The 22,422-nt window shown below is 54.5% G+C and overlaps 9 protein-coding genes and 1 non-coding gene across 10 annotated transcripts; 4 read left to right on the forward strand and 6 right to left on the reverse strand.

Annotated features, from left to right (window-relative positions):
- Positions 1-675: 675 nt before the first annotated feature.
- Positions 676-1,764, reverse strand: BO80DRAFT_376941 (enoyl-CoA hydratase/isomerase family protein). Its single transcript, XM_025716676.1, has 3 exons — positions 1,620-1,764; positions 941-1,572; positions 676-888 (listed from the first exon to the last, which is right to left on the reverse strand). Exons 1-3 carry the CDS (start codon positions 1,727-1,729, stop codon positions 779-781), a joined length of 852 nt encoding a protein of 283 aa, XP_025577445.1. The 5' UTR covers positions 1,730-1,764; the 3' UTR covers positions 676-778.
- Positions 1,765-2,092: 328 nt separating this feature from the next.
- BO80DRAFT_401967 (3-oxoacyl-synthase) lies at positions 2,093-7,321 on the reverse strand (the record flags this gene model as incomplete). Its single annotated transcript, XM_025717586.1, has 4 exons — positions 2,093-6,605; positions 6,656-7,095; positions 7,166-7,192; positions 7,248-7,321. The coding sequence occupies 4 exons, from the start codon at positions 7,319-7,321 to the stop codon at positions 2,284-2,286; spliced, it is 4,863 nt and encodes a 1,620-aa protein (XP_025577446.1). The 3' UTR covers positions 2,093-2,283.
- Positions 7,322-8,055: 734 nt separating this feature from the next.
- Positions 8,056-9,885, forward strand: BO80DRAFT_442807 (cytochrome P450; the record flags this gene model as incomplete). Its single annotated transcript, XM_025721295.1, has 6 exons — positions 8,056-8,130; positions 8,178-8,328; positions 8,373-8,432; positions 8,476-8,730; positions 8,780-9,145; positions 9,209-9,885. 6 exons carry the CDS (start codon positions 8,056-8,058, stop codon positions 9,883-9,885), a joined length of 1,584 nt encoding a protein of 527 aa, XP_025577447.1.
- Positions 9,886-10,497: 612 nt separating this feature from the next.
- Positions 10,498-11,971, reverse strand: BO80DRAFT_401972 (branched-chain amino acid aminotransferase; the record flags this gene model as incomplete). Its single annotated transcript, XM_025717587.1, has 5 exons — positions 11,900-11,971; positions 11,817-11,852; positions 11,647-11,760; positions 10,915-11,564; positions 10,498-10,827 (listed from the first exon to the last, which is right to left on the reverse strand). The coding sequence occupies exons 1-5, from the start codon at positions 11,928-11,930 to the stop codon at positions 10,498-10,500; spliced, it is 1,161 nt and encodes a 386-aa protein (XP_025577448.1). The 5' UTR covers positions 11,931-11,971.
- A 720-nt stretch (positions 11,972-12,691) lies between these two features.
- BO80DRAFT_462866 (NAD binding Rossmann fold oxidoreductase) lies at positions 12,692-13,811 on the reverse strand (the record flags this gene model as incomplete). Its single annotated transcript, XM_025722545.1, has 2 exons — positions 13,467-13,811; positions 12,692-13,417 (listed from the first exon to the last, which is right to left on the reverse strand). The coding sequence occupies exons 1-2, from the start codon at positions 13,791-13,793 to the stop codon at positions 12,692-12,694; spliced, it is 1,053 nt and encodes a 350-aa protein (XP_025577449.1). The 5' UTR covers positions 13,794-13,811.
- A 980-nt stretch (positions 13,812-14,791) lies between these two features.
- On the reverse strand, positions 14,792-15,811 carry BO80DRAFT_453336 (uncharacterized protein; the record flags this gene model as incomplete). Its single annotated transcript, XM_025721999.1, has 3 exons — positions 14,792-15,171; positions 15,231-15,637; positions 15,675-15,811. The coding sequence occupies 3 exons, from the start codon at positions 15,809-15,811 to the stop codon at positions 14,792-14,794; spliced, it is 924 nt and encodes a 307-aa protein (XP_025577450.1).
- A 363-nt stretch (positions 15,812-16,174) lies between these two features.
- Positions 16,175-16,693, forward strand: BO80DRAFT_453337 (Endoribonuclease L-PSP; the record flags this gene model as incomplete). Its single annotated transcript, XM_025722000.1, has 3 exons — positions 16,175-16,333; positions 16,400-16,557; positions 16,627-16,693. The coding sequence occupies 3 exons, from the start codon at positions 16,175-16,177 to the stop codon at positions 16,691-16,693; spliced, it is 384 nt and encodes a 127-aa protein (XP_025577451.1).
- Positions 16,694-17,817: 1,124 nt separating this feature from the next.
- On the forward strand, positions 17,818-19,023 carry BO80DRAFT_350480 (aldose epimerase family protein; the record flags this gene model as incomplete). The annotated part of the gene is made up of 1 exon (XM_025715545.1): positions 17,818-19,023. The coding sequence occupies one exon, from the start codon at positions 17,818-17,820 to the stop codon at positions 19,021-19,023; it is 1,206 nt and encodes a 401-aa protein (XP_025577452.1).
- A 656-nt stretch (positions 19,024-19,679) lies between these two features.
- Positions 19,680-19,753, reverse strand: BO80DRAFT_t106. The gene has a single exon. It is a non-coding gene; the product is annotated as a tRNA-Ile (tRNA).
- Positions 19,754-21,070: 1,317 nt separating this feature from the next.
- On the forward strand, positions 21,071-21,977 carry BO80DRAFT_401978 (acyl-CoA thioesterase; the record flags this gene model as incomplete). Its single annotated transcript, XM_025717588.1, has 3 exons — positions 21,071-21,178; positions 21,261-21,677; positions 21,726-21,977. 3 exons carry the CDS (start codon positions 21,071-21,073, stop codon positions 21,975-21,977), a joined length of 777 nt encoding a protein of 258 aa, XP_025577453.1.
- Positions 21,978-22,422: the final 445 nt, after the last annotated feature.

Consider the following 22,422-nt stretch of genomic DNA (forward strand, 5'->3'; position numbering starts at 1 on the left):
TATTGCTTTTGGTCCCGGATAAAAGCAATAACCCAATGTCCTGGTCTGGCAAGGATTTTCGTCAAATGGATCGCGCTAGTGTCGATCATCCTTTGCTTGACCGCCAATTCTACCCACGATGTGACGATATCAATCTGGGTGGGTGCCACCATCCGTGATTTAGGGTTCGCTCCTGCGATCGCCAGAGGATGTCGCCACAATCGACTATGGTCAATCGACCTGAAGTCAAGATAAGTCAACTCAGATGGTCAACAGCATTTAGTGTCCTACCCAACATGTCTATTATCGACTTGATCTGTCAACCAAGCTCAGTCCACTTTTCACTGCCAGACCCGTACGGTGAGCATCGATTGGACATCAGTCTGGTAGGCTGCACAACCATTGTCAGTACTGGACAACCGAGTGGAAATGCCCCGATGGGCTCAGACACCATAAAGATCTAAGCTAGTATAAGAACTGGCCCCTTATTCCCCGGTCGCATACCGCGAGGATATTCCTCTCATCCCCGCCTGCGTCACTGCTTTCCCTCCACCCATGAAACAATAAATCGAGATTGTGGGAAACCACTAGCGGTCGAGACATTCTCAGCAAAGGAAGGAGTTGACAATAAGCAAATGGCAGTGCAATGGAAGCATGTTGGTCTTATGTTGCATCCAGGACTGCTGGGTCAAATCCATCGGAACAGCAGCACTTTTCATTCAGAAGCGAAGACAAAAATCAATTGAATCGGAGATCTCGAGCTAGCGAGCTCCAGGAATATACAGATGTGAGACATATCCTACAACTTCTCAAACGTCGGCTTCCTCCTCTGAATCCCCGACAACAGCGCCGCCGAGACATCCTTGGTCTGCAGCATCGCACTGTTCCAGACCGTCGTATACCGCAATCCTAACAATGTGTTAGCATGGCCCTTCATACCCACCCCCGAGCATCTACTCACCCTCCTGCACCGTATGATCCCTTGAATAATTCAACAACTCCTTCGTCCCCTGCACCGCTACCGGACTCTTGGTGGCGATCAGCCCCGCCAACTCCAACGCTCCCCGGACAGTCTCCGCCTTATTCTCAAACACGCGATTCACCAACCCGACGCGCAAGGCCTCGTCCGCGCCAAACACCCGCGCCGTCAAGGCCACCTCCTTCACCCACCCGAAGTTCCCCACCACCTTGGGCAACCGACTCAACGTCCCGATATCCGCCGCCAGTCCGATGTCCACCTCCTTCACGGCGAGCCGCACGTCGGCGGAGCACACCCGCACGTCGGCGGCCACGCTGATGTCGATGGCTAGACCCAGGGCGATGCCATGTAGGGCCACGATGACGGGCTTCTCGCATTTTTCGATCGACGAGATGCAGTCTTGGATGGACGCGATGTGACGGCGGAGAGGGGTGGCGCGGCGGGCGGAATCGAGGTCGGGCTGTCCGGGCGAATCGGAGAGGAGGCCTTCGGAGGCGGCTTTGACGTCGAGGCCGGCGGTGAAGGCGCGGTCGCCGGCGCCGGTGAGGACAATGGCGCGGACGGATGGGTCGGAGGAGAGGCGCGTGAAGATGGCGGACAGTTCGAGCCACATGCTGGGATGGAGTTAGATGAGGTTCATGGAGGGGAAGGAGGGGCGCACGCTTCGATAAAGGCATTTAGTTTGTCGGGACGGTTGATCTCCACGTGGGCGACATATTGGTGTTCGGGGGGAAAGGTGACATTGAGATATTGATAGGTGTAGTCAGCCATGGTGGGTGATGAGTTGCAGGTGTGGTCGAGAGGAAGTGGAGGGACATGAGGGGATGAGCAGGGGTTAAATTGGACATAAATCTGGGGAAAGGAGATGCCGAGGTCCAGCGTCCCGAAAGAACCGTTGACAACCGTTGGTGAAACTGTCAACTGGCAGCCGCTTAGCTCGGTTCCTCGCCCCACCCCATGTGAACAGGATTTAGTTCGGGTACACCAAATGCTATGTCGATCGAGGTCATTGCGAGGGGGACTACACAATCATAGACGCAGAAACTCATGATATATGCTGCTCTAGTCACGATCGCAATGGCAAATGGGACAATCAAGTGGAGGAATTCGCGACATCAGGAAGAATTAATAACCAATGGGATGACGTCAAACAAGGCACCCCCGAGACAAACATAGAAAACACAGCAAACCCAGCAAATAAGCATCGCACACAAACCGGCAAATCACATGGTATAGAAATCCTTGCTTCTCACAAAACTCCGGTGCATCACAAAGAAATCAAACAGCTCATCAGTATTTACAAACCAGGGCATCGATTATCGCCATTACTCGGCATACTCCAACTCTCCCCGCCCATTCTCCGTCAGTCGCGCCTCCGGATCCAACAGGATGCGGAACTCCTGCTCCTTGGCGTACGGTGGATTCTCCTTGGCCGAGAACACGGCATTATGCGCAATGCCAAACCGGAAATGTTGCTGCGCACGCCGCTGTCGTGCCTCGACGCGACCCCGGTACGCGTCATAAGTCGTCTGGTCTAGCGTCGCGAAGAGGTATCGCGGATGCACGCCGAGCGCCTGCGCGCCTTTCTGTCCGAACCCGAACGAGGTCACGGAAAAGGCCTTCACTCCTGATGTCTGGATGCTGCGGCTGGGGTACACCAGGTAGTCATTCTCCAGGGCGGCATCGATGTTGTCCGCATTGCGGTTGCCCGGAATTAAACCGGTGTTGAGCACCTGGAGACCCCCATTGAGCATCCACGCGCCCGCCGCACCCTTCGAGTGTCCCGTGAGATACTTCTGGAAGATTCCCAGCGCCGGATTGCCCTTGGTCCGACCGAGGTGCTGCAGTTGGTGGCTGATCATAGCCGTCTCGTTCTTCTCGTTGAGCACCGTCGACGTCCCGTGGAATGAGACCACATCCAGGTCGTTGATGGTCAAGTTCCATGTGGCCAGGGCTCCGCGAAGGGGAGAAATCTCCGGATCGTTCTTCCAGAAGTGATTGCCGTACGTGTTCAACGCGTCTTTCTCCTGCACCTGGGCTTCGCGGCGGACGTAGCGGAGACGCTCGTTGATCTCCTCGATCCGCTCTTCGACAACAGGACCGGAGCTGCGCTTGAGGTCCGCAAGCTCAGCCTCGGCAATGTCCACCTCCATGTCGACGCGCTCCTTGATGTGTTGGAGGGTCATGTTCAATCTCCGGCGTCGATACGAGATATCCAACATCGGGGAGGGCACGCGGTGTCGTGCTTCGCGCGCGTTCGTCAGGAGGCCCTTGCCGGGAGCGGGAACCGACCGTCCGATCTTATCACTGGCGGTTCCAACCCATGCGACGATCCCCTGAATGGGAAGGCCCATGTCCAATGCCAACTGAGCGGACGTGATCACTTGGATACCGCTGCCTTGCGACTCGACAAATCCAGCACGGGTGGCAGCCGCTGGTCGAGACATTTCGCTGGGATCGCGACCCTTCTCGAACTCGGCCTCGCTGCTGACCGTGGCCTTCATTTTGGCGAATTCGTAGGACACATCCTCGGAGAAGTCGTCGAAGCCACCGACCAGGCACATCTTGGCCTTTCCGGAGACAATGGTCTCGAAGCCCGATTCCAGCGACTCAATCGAGGTGGCACAAGCACCGACTGGGGTGCGGATAGGACCGGTCGAGGACAGCAAGAGCATGTTGATCCAGGCTGCTGTGGTGTTGATGAATGACTCCTGCAGGATGTCGTTCTGGACCTGCTTCTCAACGAACCGGTCTTTATGCAGCTTGCGGAGCGCCTTGACACCACCCAATCCGGAGCCAATGCAATTGCCAATTTCCGAGATGTGGAGGTATTGGTAGATTTCAAAGGGGTCACTGATTCCTGCACTCAGGAGTGCCTCCACCGTCCCGATGAGGGCGTAGAGCGTGGCCGGGTCGACTTGGTTGGCCAGATCCTCGGTGAGACCATACGTCCGGGCATCCCAGCCGGTCGGGATCTGACCGGCTACGGCGCGGTCAAATCGGAGTGCCTTGGGGATCATCAGGCAGGCCCCTTTGAGCAGACGAACCGTGTATTCATCGCCCTCTGGGATCACCTCGACCTTGTCGCCATGCTCCAGTCGGAGTTGCTCCGCGGTCTCCTTGGACGTCTTCAGCGGAGGCATATCCTCGTCGAGCACCACCTCCTGCAGGAACTTCTTCTTGTTGGGATCGTAGCCGTCGTTGATTTCGGGCTCGATCAGTCGAATGCCAGTGTGTTCCAGGATGTGCTCTTCGAATCGCTTCTTCACGTCGATGTCGCGGATAGGCTCCTTGGTCGCTGTGACAATCCAGCCGTGGTAATGAGGGTTTCCATTCAGAGGTCCGTTGTGATGTTTGATCAGGCCCATGATCCAGGCCATCTCAATGCAGCCTTCCAGTGAGAACTCCCCGTATGCCTCCATCTCCCAACGTGTCCGGGCATTACCGTAGGGCCCGACTTCGGAGAAACCAGTGACAACGACCACGCGGTCCAGATCGACCATTCCGCGCAGCTGACCCGCCAAGGGCAGGACTTCTGTCTGGTAGTCAGGCAGACGCGGGAAGTCGAGTTCCAGCTTGGCCTTTTGCTCCCGCACCTGAGGTGTCTCTTCCGATGGCTTCCCCAGGGCAGCGCGCTCAAAGGCCTCTTCTTTTGCCAAAGCCTCGCGAATCTCGCTGGTTTCCTTCTGCTTCCGCCGGATGGAGTCGACGGTCTCTTTGAATTTCGGGAAATGGCCCATGCCGCCACTCAAGTCGGCCTGCACCGGGGTCACCTCGCACTCGGTGGCAATGGGCGAGGACATGAGGACCAGGATGTAGTATGCCATCTCGACCTGGGAGAAAGTCCGAACTCCCATTTTCTCAATGTCCTCTGCCACGCCATTGTTGGCGCTCATCAGTCCGGTGCCGCGCGTCCAGCCGATAATTGCACCGCAGATCGACAAGTAAGCCCCCCATGACTCCGAGCTCCAGCGATTGAACAGCGTCTCGAGGGCGATCTTGGACTCGGGGTACAGGCCATCGCCACCGAAAATGCCATGGTTGGGCGACAAGGGGAGAATGACCTGGGCGGGATGACTGTCGAATCCGCGCGCCTGCTTCTGCTTCTTGATCGCTCCCAGCAGTCGCAGCGTGTTGGTCAACATGATCCGGTGGGCCAGCTCGGACTTGGAATCGATGTCCTCGATCTGACGGCCCCCTTCGGGGATCGCCGCGAAGGGGACGACATGGCTCAAATCCCATCCGAGGCCTTTATCGGAGTCATAGATGTAAGAGACCAAGGCCTCGAGGTCTTGCTGGCTGGCCTGGTTGAAGGGCATGAGGACGAGCTGGGACCCGCGGGCTCCCTCGTCGGCGTAGATCTTCTGGTACAGTCGTGTCGTCGCCAGCGAGTAGCTACTGGTGGTCACTAGGACCCGTGCACCTCCTCGTAGGAGACCGCGGACGATCTCCGTGCCGATGGAATCCCGTCCCGCGCCGATGACAAGCACCTCGGCGTCCTGGAAGGAAAGGCACTGCTGATCCGTATCGCGCAGAGTGGCCATGAAGGATGCAGTCAAATCCGCCCGGGTCTCCCATCCCTGCCGCCCCAGCGTCTTGAGTGTGGCTGGCGGGGCGGAGTCAATGCCGGTGCGAGGGACCTCCGTGTATTGGATTCGCCCTTGTTTGTCGATGGTGGTCTTGGGTGCGTCAATCACCAACCGGTGGGCAGTTAGGGGCTGGATGCCGGATAATTGTGGGTTGCATGCCACCCGCAGCTGGTGAAGGACATCCCGAGCATGGATCGCTCGCGGGTTTCGCAGCTTCAGGCACTGTGTCTCCAAGTACTCCAGCATCTGCACGAGCTTGGGGTTGGACTTGCGGGCGATGCGGCCCATGATGGTTTCAATCTCATGACCCGTCAGCGCGATGCTGCCGGACAATATGCGGTGGAAGAGATCCACGGCGTCCTGAAGCGCCCAGTTCCAAAACGAGTCGTATCGGCGGGCCTTGGCCACGGCCAGCATGGGCTTGATGCCGGAGCCGTACACCTCGCCGTGCTCTGAAATCCACAGCTGCAACTCATCTTGCAGCTCGGCGATGACCTCGGCTGCCTTGGTGCTGGCCTTGTGTCCTGCCTGCAGGTCCACCCCGAGCAACTTGGCGTACAACTCGAGCATCGCCTGGGCGCGGTCATCCTGGGTCTTGGCCAGCGCCTTGACGGCCGTCTGGTCGACGACGACCGGGCCGGACGATGCCCCGGCGCCATCGGAGGAGCTACCCGCCGCTGAGAGATTGACATTGGCCTCTTTGGCATACTGCTGGACAACGTCGTCCAGGAAGGCCTGCGCCGCGCCGGTATCCGGCAGACGAGCGGCGGGCTGCTGGACGGCGGCGCGGAGCAGCACGGCGTCCTGGCGGCCCGTCGGCAAGCCCCACTTGCCGAGCAGATGGGCCCGCACTTCGCCCGCGCCCAGCCCGGCCGGCATCTTGGCCGACACCATCCGGTTGACCAGCGTCTGGGTGGTCTTGCCCAGGCCTTTCTTCCAGGCGCCGGCTTCGATGGACTGGGACAGCTCGGACAGGGCCGTGTCTTCGGGGGCATCGGGGATGGCGCCGAACTCGGCACCGAGGTCTCCGACGATCTCATTCTCCAGGGTAGATCGGCCTGCACAGGGGTCAGAGAGGCACTACATCATGGCCAGGGATGGTACTCACCTCCAACCAACTTCTTGATGGTTTGGCTCAAGTCAATGTCTTGCAATGACTTCTTCAGTTTGTGTGCAATCAGGGCGACGATGATGTCCAGGGCTGCGATCGGTTTGTCGTCAATGCTGGAAGCTGCCTGCCGCACCGGGGCTGGTTGGGGTGCAGCAACTGGCTCAGGAGTCTTGGGGGTGGCAGCTTGGGGTGCCGGGGTAGCGGTGTCCTTTCCGGTTTGGGCTGGCGCGGCCTCGGCATCACCGCCCTCGTAATATATCTCCCGCGCATTCTTCTTGTGACTCCAGATCTCTCGTTGGACCGCAAGTGCCGCATCATGGACTTGGTACTTGGCCGCCAGCGTCTTCTTGATCATGCCCAACAAGGTCTCTGCAGGGCCAATCTCGACCAGCCGATCGACCTTTTGCTCCTGGAGCACCACATCCTGAGTTTCAATCCTACCGAGTCTTAGCATCGCACCGCCAGAGAAGCCTCGCCAAGAGCCAAGGACAAGGACCAGGGACATACCATCTCACTGGCGAAGCAAATTGGTACCTATGAAGACATCAGTTGCCATCACCAGGAACGAACGAACAACGAAGGCACTCACGCCAGAAGCTCTGTCAGCAACACATAAGCCAGCTCCCGCTGGACCTGGGGGTGCATCTTGTCCATGTCCGCCATGCTGGCTGTGTTGAACTGATGCGTCCTGGGAGTCGAGAGGTATTTCGAGGAAACCCATGGGCAGGATATATGTGCCCGCCCGAGCCCCCTGTTCGAGACTAAGACACGCTCTGTGCCTTGCAGGCCGGCGTTATCTCAGCTGCTCGTGCGGCTGGCTCCGACTTTTGGCCCCAGCGCCGTTGCAGGGCTCGGAGTTCGTCAGCATGACCAGCGATGTTGTCAGCTCTTTGGGATACATCCGAGCGCCGTCAGTGGGGCGTCATCCTGAAACCGCGCGTAAATAGGGTTTAGCGGATTTCCGCGTGGAGCGTCTCGTATTGTGTTTTTTACGCGGTTTCTGCGCTAGTACTGGTATGTTTGGTAAGTTACGGTCGTATGTTTGGAAATACGGGCGGTATCTGACCGTCCCGATCTCTGCGCTGATCCTGATCCTGCGACAGGGGGCAGCAGGGGGTGCCAGGTGGCGGAGTGCGTTAATCCTTCACCACGTTCCCGGAGTCAGTGGAGTTGATGCATGGCCACGAGGAATGTGGAGCTGACTGCGTATTTGCAGCGCTCGGATGATCATGGCTGCAGTGTTGTGCTGAGTCTGAAACTGTTGGATGTCTGTCGTATGATCTGGTGCGTTGTTAGAAGGCAGTTTACAGATGACTGTTCATATTTCATAGTCCAGCCATCTCTGTGCTTCTCTCTTCTAAGTTTCTCATACATTCATTCCACGTACAATTCACATCATGGTGTTTGCGTCTGCTTTCCAAGCCTCCTGGCAGGCTGGTGTGCTGGCCCTGCTTGGGGCCTCTGTTGCTTCGGTCAGTCCAATCTCTGCCCACTGCCATACGCATACTCACAGTCATAGATATTTGTCTATGTGGTCTACCAGCTATGGTTCCATCCGCTGGCGCACTTCCCCGGTCCGTTCTGGGCCAAGTTCACCTGCCTCTACTCGGGCTGGCATGCGTGGAAGGGCGACTTGCATCTGGACATGGCGCGCTGTCATGAGAAATACGGTATGCTTTGTCCAGATGGTTAATGGCTGTACTAATCTCAGCAGGGGATTTCGTCCGTTATGCGCCTAACCAGCTTCTCATCAACACCTCCATTGGTCTTCACGGTACGCTACCTCTGCAGTGTATGGGATGTAGCTAATGGTATAGATATCTATGGCTTCGGTCGCAACACTCAAAAGTCCAAGCTCTACAGCGCCATGGTCCACCGTGCCCCGAACACCCTGACCCTTATCGACAAGAAAGCCCACGGCAGAAAGAGACGGATCATCAGTCAGGGCCTGTCCGACGCTGCCTTGCGTCGGTACCAGCCAGCCATTCTCAAGCACATCAATGAGCTCTGCACTGTGCTAGTGGGAAGTAAACCCGGCGACTGGTCTGTTCCACGCAATGTTGCTCACTACTGTATGTCCCCCGTCCTTCCCCCATTCACAATCAATACTGATACTCGCAGTCAACTTCCTCACCTTCGACATCATGTCCGACGTCCTCTTCGGCGAGCACTACAACATGGTGACCAACGACGAACACCGCTACGTCGTCAAAGCAATCGAGGACTCCAACGTCCGAACCTCCGTCCTCGCTCAAGCCCCCATCCTCGCCTTCCGTCGCTGGGACCGCAAGCTCTTCGCCGAGTCCATCCTGGCCCGCAACAAATTCATCCAATTCGTCAACACCCTCCTCCAGCGCCGCTTCAAAGCCGCCAAGTCCGCCCGCCAGGACGTCTTCACCTTCCTGCTGGATGCCAAGGACCCCGAAACCCAACAAAGTCTCTCCCTCGCCGAGATTGGTGCCGAAACCACCACCCTCGTCGTAGCCGGTAGGCCCCCTCCTCCCCCTCTTCCTCCTACCGTAAAACTTCTTTCTGATAAGGTATTTTTAGGCTCCGACACCTCCTCCACCGCCTTCTCCTCCTGCCTCTTCTACCTCTCGCACAACAAAGCCTGGTACACGCGCGTGGCCACCGAAATCCGAAACACCTTCAGCTCGACCGAGGAAATCACGCTGGGCCCCCGCCTCAGCTCCTGCATCTACCTCCGGGCCTGCATCGACGAAGCCCTGCGCCTCTCCCCGCCCGCCGGCTCCGCCCTCTGGCGCGAAGTCGGCCCCGGCGGCGCCACCTTCGACGGGCACTTCATCCCATCCGGCTACGACGTCGGCACGGGCATCTACGCCATCCACCACAATGAGACCTACTACCCGGAAGCGTATGCCTTCCGGCCCGAACGCTGGATTCTCGCCGGCGCGGAGGGCGATACCGATGCCGTGGGACGTGCGGATCGGGATAGTTTGGCCAAGGCCCAGGGCGCGTTTAATCCGTTTTCGATCGGGCCGAGAGGATGTATTGGGAAGGGATTGGCGTTGGCGGAGTTGACGTTGGGGATTGCGATGATGTTGTGGAGGTATGAGTTTGTGTTGGGGGAGGGGAAGGAGGGGAGACTTGGGGCGGGTGGGAAGGGAATGGGACCGGGGAGAGAGAGGGAGAGTGAGTATCAGCTTTATGATCATATTACGGCGTCGAAGGATGGGCCGATGGTTTGTTTTAGGGAGAGAGCTTAGGGTAGTGTAGTGGGGGGGTTGCTTTGTATATATTATTACGTTGGTTGGGGTGGTGTGTTATGTGAAAATGTATTGTTTGGTTCAGTCGCTGGCTTGGGATTTATTGAGTGTTGTACGTGCCTGAGGTGGGAATATGGCGATATGGTTGTTTCATACCACATCATGCTCTAGTGTTATAAAATTCAGTGATTATTTGTTTCTTATTATCCTGAGCAATCTCACGATAAGATCAGATTATCATAGAATCATAGAATGGAACCAGTATGGAAGCATTAGGTGGCTTCATTTTGTGGCAATGGTATATTTAGGGCTATCGGCATAGCCCTATGTGTAACAGTGACCACAACGCATCGCTTGACACACGAGACCAAGAACCACTGCTCGGACAAAGGTTAGTCTACTTGGAGAGTTACCCAGCTGTCTCAACTGTCTTTAGACGTGGACTGGACTTGTTCAGCCGGCTATGCTGAAGTGAAATATGTACTTAGCCATTGGTTAAAACCTACTGAGGCTTGACTACAAAAGCAGCGTAACGAATCAACCGGAAACAGCATATAAACTAAAGCACAAGTATCATTCAACATCTCAAAACAATCCCAACAACAGTACCACCTAATGAACACCATTGCTAACCCCGTTCGACCCATTAGTGACACCATTCGAGATCTCCTTAGCAACCCCATTGGTGCCCTCCTTCACACCATACTTCTCATACACCGTCTCCGGCGCCTTAACCGCCTCAACCCAATCCGCAAACTCCTCTCCCCCCTCTCCCCGCTGAATCTTCCTCAACCGAGTCAACAACTCCAAACACAACGGCCCACTCTCAAACTCCAACTTCTCCCCAGTCGACCGTCTCGTAATCGACCGAATGGGCACCACGGCAGCCGCAGTGCCCGCAGCCATAACCTCCGTAAACTGGCCCACAGTATCCCACGGAATCTGCAGCACACAAGCACACCGTTAGCCAATCCCCCCCAAACCCAACCCAACCCAACCAAATCAAAGCAAGAAAGGGATGGAACATACCCTCCGTTTCTCCACCCCCCACCCCAACACTCTCGCAATCCCCTGCACCGAATCACTCGTCACACTCTCAATCACACTCCCACTATCCGGCACCACCAACGTCACCTTCCCCTCTTCATCCTTCCGAATGCCCAAAAACCCACTCGTCGAAAACTCATCCACCTCCATCTGCGTCAAACTATCCAAATGCAACGTGAGCGGAAACCCCTCCGCCCTCGCCTTCTCCGTGAACCGCATCACAGGCGCATAATTCCCCCCCACCTTACCATTCCCTGTCCCTCTCGGCGCCGCACGATCGAATTCCTCGATGACCAATGCATCCGCTGCGGACGTCCCGTGGTAGGTCCCGAAGGGTTGGACGTACACGGCAAAGAGGTAATTCGGGGGCGGAGTGAGTGCGAAGTGCCCGCCTGTGCCGAAGGCGAGGGGACGGATGTACAGCGCGGCGTTGCTGGAGTGGGGAGGCACGAAGGGGGCGTTTTCGGAGACGGCGAGACGGATGGCGTCGAGGAAGAGGGTTGGGGGGATGGGAGGGATGGAGACGAGGGTTGCGGAGTGGACCATTCGAGTGGCGTGTTTGGGGGCGCGGAAGAGGAGGATTTCGTTGGTGGGGGAGCGGGTGGCTTTCAGGCCTTCGTAGATTTGTTGGCCTGTTTTGTTGTCAGTTTTTGGAGGGTGGTGGTGGTGGTGGGTGGGGAAGAGGGGAAGGGTATGGGGGAAGGGATAGGGTACCGTAGTTGAGACCCGTGGAGAGACCGTGGATGCGGAGGTAGGGGTCTTCCACGAAGGTCGGGGCACCCCAGGTTTGGGTTGCTGGGTTGTAGTGGCATTCGACGTGGCCGTTGACTGGGGGGGTTAGTGGTGGTGCTGGTGATGATGGTGGGATAGTGGTTGGGATGTACCGATGTCGGTCACGGCAAGGCCGAGTTTGGACCAGTCTGGTTGATCAGCAAAGTGTATGTAGATGGGATGCTGGGTTACATACCAAGGTCGGCTGCGGGAGGTGCAAAGGTCATTGTGTTGTTGTGCGGTGCGGTGCTGGCTGGATTGTGTCGAGTGTAGGAGTTGATTCTGAGAGTGAATCATGCGAACACCGGCAAGATAAATCAATCTGATGCTGGCTGCTGACGATCCCATACATACTCGGCCCCATTCATCTCATATACGCTTACATATACGCCTACATACTACATATACGCATCCATATACGCATCAACATTCCGGGGCTGGATGACAGTGTTTCAGCCTGAGGCTTGAGCTCGTGTTCGGAGATTAGCGGGCATATTATTGCCCTGTTGCGCGGTGTCGGCAGGATCGAGCTCTCCTGCAGCTAGACTATCCCAGTTGGGTTAGTGACGATCTGCGTTTAGAGTGGAATGATTCAGTGTTCTCAATCTGCTTGGCGGGTGAGGCTGACGTGAGATCAGCTGCAGTGGAATCCTGTCAGCATGCTTAATGCGTTTCTTAATGTCTTAACTTGCGGGAAGCCGCTGCTTAGGTATGTGTATTAGTGTATATTACCGTGTAAGTAACATATTACCACGATACGAACGTTCATACCATACCCAAGACGATACATACCGCCATACGGAGTACCGCAGATCATTCCTGCCCTAAACCAACGTCTCTCTCCACCTCGTGTCCATCTCCACTACGACTCGCAATGCCTGCCAAACTGGGCAACAGCAAATAACAACCGTCAAACGATTCATGCATCAATCCATTAACTATCACATACTAAGTAACCAAACAGTATCACAGCACCACTCTGCTCCGATCACACCCTCCTCCCATCCTCCCCAAACCGCACCTTCTCCCCACTCACCAACGAGTCCTGCAACGCCCTCGCAATCCGCACCGCCTCCACCGCCCCCTGAATCCCCATCGGCAACTCCTTCCCATCCAAACACGCCTCCGCAAACTCATTCACCTCCTCCACAAACGCCCCCTCAAACCGCTCATAGTAATGCGCCGGCAACTCACGTCTGGCCCCGGTTCGATCAAAAATCCCCACCAGATTCTTCTGCGCCTGCCCATTCACCACCAACTTCCCCTCCGGCCCAATAATCTCCGTCGTATCCTCCTGCCCCGCCGCCATCATCCGCGAACAATACAGATACGCCACCCGGCCCCCGTAAAACTCGATAATCCCTACCGCGTTGTCCGCGTCCCCGTACGCTTTCAGCTCCGGGTGCAGGGAGACGGTCCCGCTCGCGACTACGGATTTGACTTTGCTGGAGGCGCCGAAGAACCATAGGATTAGGTCGATGTCGTGTACCGAGCAGTCGCAGAAGATTCCGCCGGAGGTGGCGGCGAAGTTGACGAAGGCGCCTGTGGGGTCGATTTTGTCGCATGTTTGGCTGCGGATGATGGAGGGGGTGCCGATGAGGCCGCTGCTGGCTTTGCTGTAGGCGTCCCGGTAGGAGGTGTCGAAGCGGCGGGAGAAGCCGCACATGACTTTTAGTTCGGGGTGGAGGGTCGCTGCGTCGGCGACGGATTGGCACTGGTTCTGTTAGTATGGATGTTAGGTTAGGGGGGGGAGAGGGACGTACAATCTCAGCGTCGGTGGAGAGAGGCTTCTCGCAGAGAACGTGCTTGCCCGCTTCGATGGCTTTGATGGATTGTTCGGCGTGTACGGTGGTAATGGTGGAAACCAGCACGGCTTCGAGGCCTGGGTGGGCGAGGAGAGCATCGTAGTCGGAGTAGATGGTGACGCCGTAGGGGACTAGATTGGTCTCTGCCCATTCGACTTCCACAGGGTCTGGGGTGAAGGCAGCCACCAGGGTGGAGCGAGGAGACCGGTGAAGAAGGTTCAAAGCGTGACGCTTGCCCATGCGGCCGAGGCCGGCACAGGCGATCTGAAGGGTGCGAGGGGCCATTGTGTGAAGTGATGTGAGTGATGTGTTTTGATGGAGCTATTGAACGGGTGGAGGTAGAGTATTTATGCTCTGCTACGCTGCTGGATGGGATTGATGTGGCCTGGCAACATCTGACCCACCTCGCTTATGTTTCATGGATATACGCGGTGCTGAGGTATGCAAGCCAGGGTCTGCTCGGGGATGCTTGTCGGGGATGACCTCGGTTGGTACTACCTTGATCGACTGAGCCGGACAGTAGATCGGCCCACGTGGTAAGAAAGAGAGCAGAAGATACACTTGGTGTAGAACCAACGCTGATCTCATCGCCCTCCAGATATTGGTCCAGGCGTATGCGCTTACTCGTGCATTTACGCGGAGATGTCTGTCTGTTTCACATGTAGAGGCCGGTGGGCCTGTATGCAGACTGCTGTAGGGCTGCTGGGATACTTCAGCATCGAATACGGCCATCTCATCGGCACTTCCGTCCGTTGTTTAGCCGGCATCCGAGATAGCCATCACATCTGTCCCCACGTCTACATCCGACAACCGAGCACAGGATGAAGGAGTCGCTGCAGCGGGTGTGCTGACTGTAGTGGTCTTGCGGAGTACCTCCACACCCGATGCCACAGATCAATCCTCTTACTATGGTTATGGGGTATACGCGGAATGGAGAGATGAGGGTTTATGTGCGTGGTGAATATTGTGAAGGATCGAGTCCGGTATCTGTACACCGAGCAATACTGTTAACATTATGGACTTCATGGTTCTCTTTAAATTCTATTCAGTCATGCAGTGCGACCTCGGATATGACCACTGTGAGCCAGCGACTGTGCACCTACTAACATTCTAATCTTACACACAGTGATCGTTAGCAAGATGAAATTCTGTCAGGTCTTGTTTCATTTCTCATTGCGTCAATAGAAAGTGGGTAATTGATTTACATATCATATCAGAGTATTGCTATAGCACCCAGGGGAATCACTTTCAAGGAATTAAAGTTATATTGTTCTGATTCGAATTTAACCTATCCAAACCGGAACCATCTCAGAATATAAACGCCCTGTGTCGCTCCTCCTCCCGACCAGAACCAATCTATCAAACTGCTGACTACAGTACGAGGTAAACTTCCCACCACCCCCGCCGTCATCCTCGGGCAGCGCGACCGCATAAACTTCATTCCCAGCGTCCTTCTCTTCACGCACGAGCCGAGTCACTTCCAACGCTTGGGCGATAGGGAAGCTGCCCTCTTCCAGTGTATCGAGTTCCCTCCAGCCCCGCAACCAGTTTTCGACCCACTTGATGAAGGTCATCTCGTGGCAGCGAAGAACACAGCATGCCAGTAGACTGGAGATTCCTATTGAATAGACATTTTCTCGAAGACAGGTTTGTCTGTCGAGGCCTGCGACCACGCGGAGTAAAATCAGCATCCAATGAGTGGGGCTTCCGCCTCGGCAGAACGGAGGTGGGAATGGGGATGGAATAGTGCAGTACACTGCATGATACGGCCGGAGAGATAGTAGGCGTAATTCATGGCGAGGAGGTGCGAGGTGAAGAGTAGCGGACGGATAAATTCTTGGCTATGGCTGGCAGCCTGAAAGCTAGCGAAAGAAGGATCGATGGGAAGCTCGGATTGTGGGAGGGCGGAATGCCAATCGTCGAGCTTACTAGATTCAGTTTGGAGAGACGCGAGGCACTGTTCCACACTCGAATGCAAGGATTGTCTTGCACCGTATGGGGCCAGCTGAAGAAGAGCGATACTGCTGATCCGGTAGGACTCGCATAGGATTGATGTGACTCGCGCTCGTCGGGCGTTGACAGACTGCAGTATGTTTGCGATTTCCGGAGACAGAGGGAGCCCACTTTGACTAAGCTGGAATGAGAATGAAGTTCATCCTGAGCCACCAGTTGTGGTTTCTCGCCATGATCCATGCTGCGGTGAGTTCGCAACCCAGATGGCTTGCGACTATTGTATGAAAGTGTGCACGAATGAACGTGTCCACGCCTTGCGCATGGCAGCGGAAGCCAGCAAATTTCCCCATCGCCGATTCGAAACAACACAACAACAGCAAGACAGCTAAGATGTGCAGGGGGGAGCTAGGGGGATTTGCGCTAATCAGCTTTGCGATTTGCTGCACGGCCGAGACCCGTAGTACTGCTGGCTTGAAACAAGGTCATGACGGCGCGGTCTATAGATAACTTGGGAGCTTGATATCTCTCCTCCACTCTCCGGTGAGGTCCGGCCCATATTACAAGCTGAGAGAGCCAAAAGGGCTTGCATTAGGGGCGCACACTCGTGGGCCATGCTGGCGATCTGTCCCAAAAATTGTGGTAGAGATGGCGCACAAGACAGTTCATTCTGATTCCTCCCCCCTGTCCCAAACGTGTCGCTCCGTTAGCCAAGCATGTCCGCCCGCCGAGAAGCAGTCAACACCCAAGACGCCCCTCCCCCACGCGCATTCTACAATCAAGCAGTTGTGGCAAATGGCTTTGTCTTTTGCTCTGGTCAGCTTCCCAAGGATGCCACCGGCAGGATTGTCGAGGGTACGATCCAGGACCGTGCAGTACGTACGCTCTTGAACACCAAATCCGGTTTCTGTCCGGCAGTTCATCTACTAACGACATTGCAGAATCAGTGCATCCGAAATTTGAAAGCCGTCCTCGAATCGGCTGGGTCCAGCCTGGAGAAGATGGTGGAAGTGAATGTTTTCTTGGCCGACATGGAGGATTTCGAGAAAATGAATGAGACGTACTTGGAATGGTTTGGAGAGATCAAGCCCGTCAGAACGTAAGGAATTATCCCGTCGCGTGGTATTTACGGATAGGAGCTAAATCGGACGATCGATTAATTTGATAGGTGTGTTGCCGTTAAGTCAATTCCGGAGTATACCGACATTGAGATGAAGTGTGTGGCGCTTTTGTGATCGGTTAGCACGGGTATGGCCGAGAAGGTCCGGATGGGAACAAACACTATTTGGTCTGATATGGGGTCTGTGGACGGGCCATTGGAGTGACAGGTCATCGTGAAAAGATCCTTCACCTTCTTGTCAAGATGCATTCATTGAGGAGCTTGAGTAAATCCAGTGGTAGGCACGAGCTCTAACAGCAGGCTCACCTCCTATCTTCTATATTGTGACTTCAAACATCGATTCAAATGAAATTCTACCCAGTAAATTATGAGTTCTTGGTAGTCAGACAGGTATCAAGCGGCGGAACCTTTACAGCGCCTGGACGACTCTCCACCCCCACAGTCACAGACCAAACCACAGGGTAGCATATGAGTAATATTCGAAACATCTTCAACCATTAAAAGTCGCCCTTGAGAAAGGGTGGGTTGCAGCCTGGAAGGGTTCGCACATGATGAGAGCACCCTACTGGACTGGCAGCAACTCACCGCTACAGAACGCTTCCAGGAAACGAGCATTGATGGACAGTCCTCACTGTTTGAAGCAGGTAGCCACGGTGGCATCTGATGAGCACCCTGAACGAGAGTAATGTTAGAATGGTTACTGGTAATGACGTTGAGGAGGATTTTCTCAGCGTTCAGGTTCTATGCCGATGGTCGGAGGGGGTCTATTGGGCCTGGACTTGTCTCAGATAAGTCGATTCAACATCACCCAGCTCTGCTATGAATAATCATACTGCTCAGATGGGAGATACTAAACGTGGCCTCGACCTTCTGCTTGGTAATGACAGCAGCCTTCAGCTAGTCCGAAAATGGTGACCGAGGTGATGTCGATCACTCTTATTCTGCCAGATTTGGTGGATCCCCAACCTTGTTACCCTGCCATTGGTCCAATCGAGACCCTGAGCAGATCCTATCCGATCGACATCACTAATAAAGAAGGGCCAGACCCGCCAAGTTCGGGACGGACCTTGGCGGACGGCATGCCGAGACGGATACCCGTGAATTGCAAGTCAGTCAACCTAGGATAAAAGCACTCTTCATCCTGCCGGATGTCTCGATAATCGCGATCTTTCGGTTAATACTATAAGACGTTTTAGCTTCTTCCCTCCGTATCTCATTAGTTCCGGTCTACAATCCCCGATGTATCTTAAACCCTACCTCACGGCACTGTCAATTGTGCCAGCTGTATTTGGCCTGAACTCCTCTCGGCCACAGCAGTCTACAGATCCATTCCAAGTCTTCACCCTCACTGCCGACAATATCACTGCCAAATTCATTCCCTATGGCGCCCGCCTGACATCCCTACTCGTCCCCGACAGGAATGGAACCCCACAAGATGTCATCGTCGGCTACGACAACCCTCGTCAGTACCTCCACGACACCGAGACCAACCATACCTACTTCGGAGCCGTCATCGGCCGAATCGCCAACCGTATCAAGAACGGTACTTTCACCCTTGACGGCACCGAATACCACATTCCCAAGAACCAAAACGGATTATACACTCTCCACGGCGGAACCATCGGCTACGACCAGCGCAACTGGTCTGTTGCTGCATACACCTCTTCCTCCGTGACCTTTACCCTCTACGATGCCGCATCGGAGGGCTTCCCAGGAGACGTCATCACCCACGCTACTTTCACCGTCGATTCCCATCAAGGCATACCCCGACTAACCACCAAACTGGTCTCCTTATCTCTCACCGAAACCACCCCCATCATGCTCTCCAACCACATCTACTGGAACCTGAATGGATTCCAAGAACCAACCGTCCTCAATGACACCTGGTTACAACTCCCCCTATCCGAGCGTTTCATCGCCACAGACAGCATCCAAGTCCCCAACGGCACGATCTCCACCGTCGCCGACTCCAACCACCACTCCATGGACTTTACCACCGGTAAGATCATCGGACAAGACATGCAATACACCGAGGGCCTTTGCGGTACGGACTGTGTAGGCTACGACAACTGCTTCATCATCGACCGGGATCCTCTTTACTCCGCCGCCGACGCCATGGTTCCGGCTCTGCGTATTAACTCCACTACGACTGGTATCAGCATGGAGGTCGCGACGAATCAGCCTGCTGTTCAGTTCTTCACGTGTTTGAATATGGATGGTTCTATTCCGGTGAAGGCGTCTCAGGTTGAAAGGAACCGGAAGGATGGAAAGGAGGGTGTGGAGTTTGTGGAGAAGTATGGTTGTGTGGCTATTGAGCCGGAGGGGTGGATTGATGGGGTTAATAATCCGCAGTGGGGTCAGAGTTCGAGGTTGTTTTATTCGCCTGAGAGTCGGCCGGCGGTAAATTTGGCTACTTATACGTTTGGGACTGTTGATGAGGCCTGATTGGGTTGTTGCTGGTTGGAACAGGATGTAGGTTGAATAGGGCTGTGTAGCTGTTCTGGTTACTTGAGACAAAGCATGATTTTGATTTTCGGTATTGGGAAGTTATTTTCCAGTAGGGCTAAGAGAAGTTCCATTTGAATCGGTATTATTTGGACATCAACAAACCTTCAATGCATGACTTCTTCGTTCAGGGCATGTCCACACTGCAGCTATCAGCATAAGTATCCTTGCTTATGAGTGTTTCACCTCGCTCAAGAAATGCCCCATTAGATATGTCAGGCCCGCTCTATTACACCGGTTACATAGAATAGCAGTACAGAGCCAGTTTGCTGCATACTTGATTGATACCACATCGATAACAGATGAAGCCACAAATGTTGGACGCATTCTAAAAAGATGTAAAAGATAGAAGCCGCTTATTGGCCAATTTCCCAGGGCCCCACTCATTCCCGGTCTGGGACACCCCCAATGCTCGAAACTCTTCAAAGTTACAATATGTCTGCCCTGTGGCTCTTGAAAGATACAGGATACTCTTCATTGGGACGTCCTAAAGCAAAAACAACAATCCACCATTTTCATTGTGTGATGGGTGAATAACAACGTCAATTGAGCCTCGCAGTCTATCTGTTTGAGTAGAAATAAAGGGGGCAAAAAGATGGTCCCAGAGGGGCTCGAACCCTCGACTTTAACGTTATTAGCGTTACGCTCTAACCAACTGAGCTATGGGACCAATTGATGTATACCGCATCTTCCTAATGCTTTAAGAGGAGACGTATTTACCCCGCATTTTGCTATACCCTGGGTTGAACCATCACCACCACCTTAGGATCTCAAAGTCCGCAATGATGGGTTGATGGTGTTTTACGGTGTTAGATATAAATATTAACAAGGTATTGCTGCTTCTAGGTGTGTGATTGAGGCTACGGGGGCTCTGAACAATGAGGTTTCTCTATGAAGACTGTGATATATATTTAGCTTGGCTATGGCTTCGACACAGTACTACCATCACAATCAACATCCAGAACTGCAAAACAGCATGAACACTACACAATCATGCATAGTAGCCCCCGAGTCACCAGTAACACCTCTCTAGACTCTCATGTCATCCCTCGACCTATCTGCAACCCACCCCACCCAAGCATGCCCGATCTAAAGCGCGCATACTTGCAAACGATAACAGAGTATGAGTCCACCAGCTACATCGCGTAAATCCACCACCAAGCCCCTATCTCGACTACACTACCCCCCAACCTCTTCAGCTGTCACAAACCACCCAGCAAGCCACCCCGAGCAATCCCCGACTAGCACCGACTTCTAGAACCACCACCACGTGCGTCTCCGATCGCACATTCCCGAACCCCTATCCCTACCAGAGCGTCATCAGCCGCAATACACATCACGCCATGCTATATCACCAGCGTATATAATGCCGGAGCAAGGTGGACATCATTTACCCTGGGTCCTAGCACATGGCACAGCGTGCAGGCCCCATAGGACGATCCGCGCAACGTGTCAAGCTTGACTCCACGTGGACCTGATTCAGCTGAACTGTAGTGTGAAGATCTTGATCCTGCGTAAATGGAGCTGGATTTAGTCCTGGTGAGATGTATAGATGTATAATGTATGATGTATGATGAGGGTTGCATTCGGGATGTATCACCGTACTAGCGTAATTACGTATGTAAGTATCGTAAGTATCGTAAGTAATGTAATACGACCGATCGTCGGACTCTCTCCGGGAATCCCAACCACCGCCCACTAAAACACCGAAGGATCCGAGCTGCAGACACGTGGACCTGAATGTGGAAAATGGTCAGTAATGCTGCAGCTATAGCTGCAGCTGCAGGGGTGAGATCAAACACGGCCACGTGATGGGGCTTTTGGGTCCAACAAGGCAACATAGAGGCTGTTGCGTAAGACAGAGGTCTTGCGGCCTCCCGCTGTTGCTGTTCCCTCTCTTCTATACTTCTCTAATATCCTCTACCCTAAGAACCTCGCACTCCATCACCCACAGCCCAGTGTCACGCCACCCATCATCACCAGCACAATGGACCTCCAAACCCTCTCCGACAACCTAACCTGGCAAAACGCCCTCCTCGCCGCCGGAGGCGCCTACATCCTCCTCAACTTGAAGGGACTTCCCTTCGTGTGGCATGTCCGTCCCCCCTCCCTCCCTCCCTCATCCCCTCCAAACCAACACACCCAAACTAACCAAGAGATAACTATAACTATAAAAGATCCGCCTCCTGAACGTCCTAAAATCACACATCCTCCTCAACCGCCCCCGCACCATCTCCATAACCAACGGCCCTCACACCCCCCAAACCCTCTTCTACCCGATCATCACCACTTCATCCTCCCCCCTCCTCGAAACCGACTACAACATGCACAAATCCAACGCCACGTATTTCACAGACCTGGACATCAACCGCGTGCACTTGATCGCCTCGCTGTTCAAGAATCAGCTGTCGTTGGGCTTCTCCGGCGGAGAACTGGGCATTGCGTTGGGATCGACGGCGTGCGTGTTTAAGAGGGAGATTAAGCCGTATCAGGGGTATGAGATCCATTCGAGGGTGTTGGGGTGGGATGGGAAGTGGTTGGTTTTGGTGAGTCATTTTGTTAGGCCTGCTGGGGCTGGGAAGGGGGTGGGGGAGGTGGTGTTTGGGGGGAAGGTTGGGGCTGGAGAGGGGGCAGTAGATGAGAAGAGGATTTTGGCGTCGGCGGTGACAAGGTATGTCTTTAAGAAGGGGAGGGTGTCGGTTAGTCCGGAGACGGTGCTCACGGCTGCCGGGCTGTTGCCGGAGAAGGGCGCGGAGGTGAAGGAGGGGGATTGGTCGTGGGAGAGGGTCGAGGAGGAGAGATTGAAGGGGTTGGAGATCGCCAAGCCGTTTTTGGCGTTGGATGAGTTGCATAAGACGTTTCGGGGGGATGGGAATGCCATTGGGGTGTTTTAAGGGTGCTTAGATGGTTGGGTTGGTGGTGGTTATGGAGAGGGGGGTATAGAGTATAGCTTCAGGCATAGACGGAGAGATATGTGGATAATGACTGTGATTTGAAATCCATAAATGGGCCTCGTGGGATATGCGTATAAGCGGTCGAGTTAACAGTCAACAAGAAATTCCAAGTCCGATGGAGGTGTTCATACACCAGGTCTAAGGGCTATCATTCGTTTATAACATCGATAAAACTATCAACTTGAATGCTCAACAAAGACCTCTAGATGCTATTATAGGATAAATTCAGGAAGGTGATTGAACAAACAATCTGACAATTAGATAACTAGGGTAGACGCAACTATGAGACATGGACGAGACCCCAACCAGCAGGTAACCTCACACCAAGTACTACATCAATCTATAACAAACTTAAACTTCATAAAGCCACACTCAAGCGAATCAA

Source organism: Aspergillus ibericus, assembly GCF_003184845.1.
Source record: "Aspergillus ibericus CBS 121593 unplaced genomic scaffold BO80scaffold_10, whole genome shotgun sequence".
Lineage (NCBI taxonomy): Eukaryota > Fungi > Ascomycota > Eurotiomycetes > Eurotiales > Aspergillaceae > Aspergillus > Aspergillus ibericus.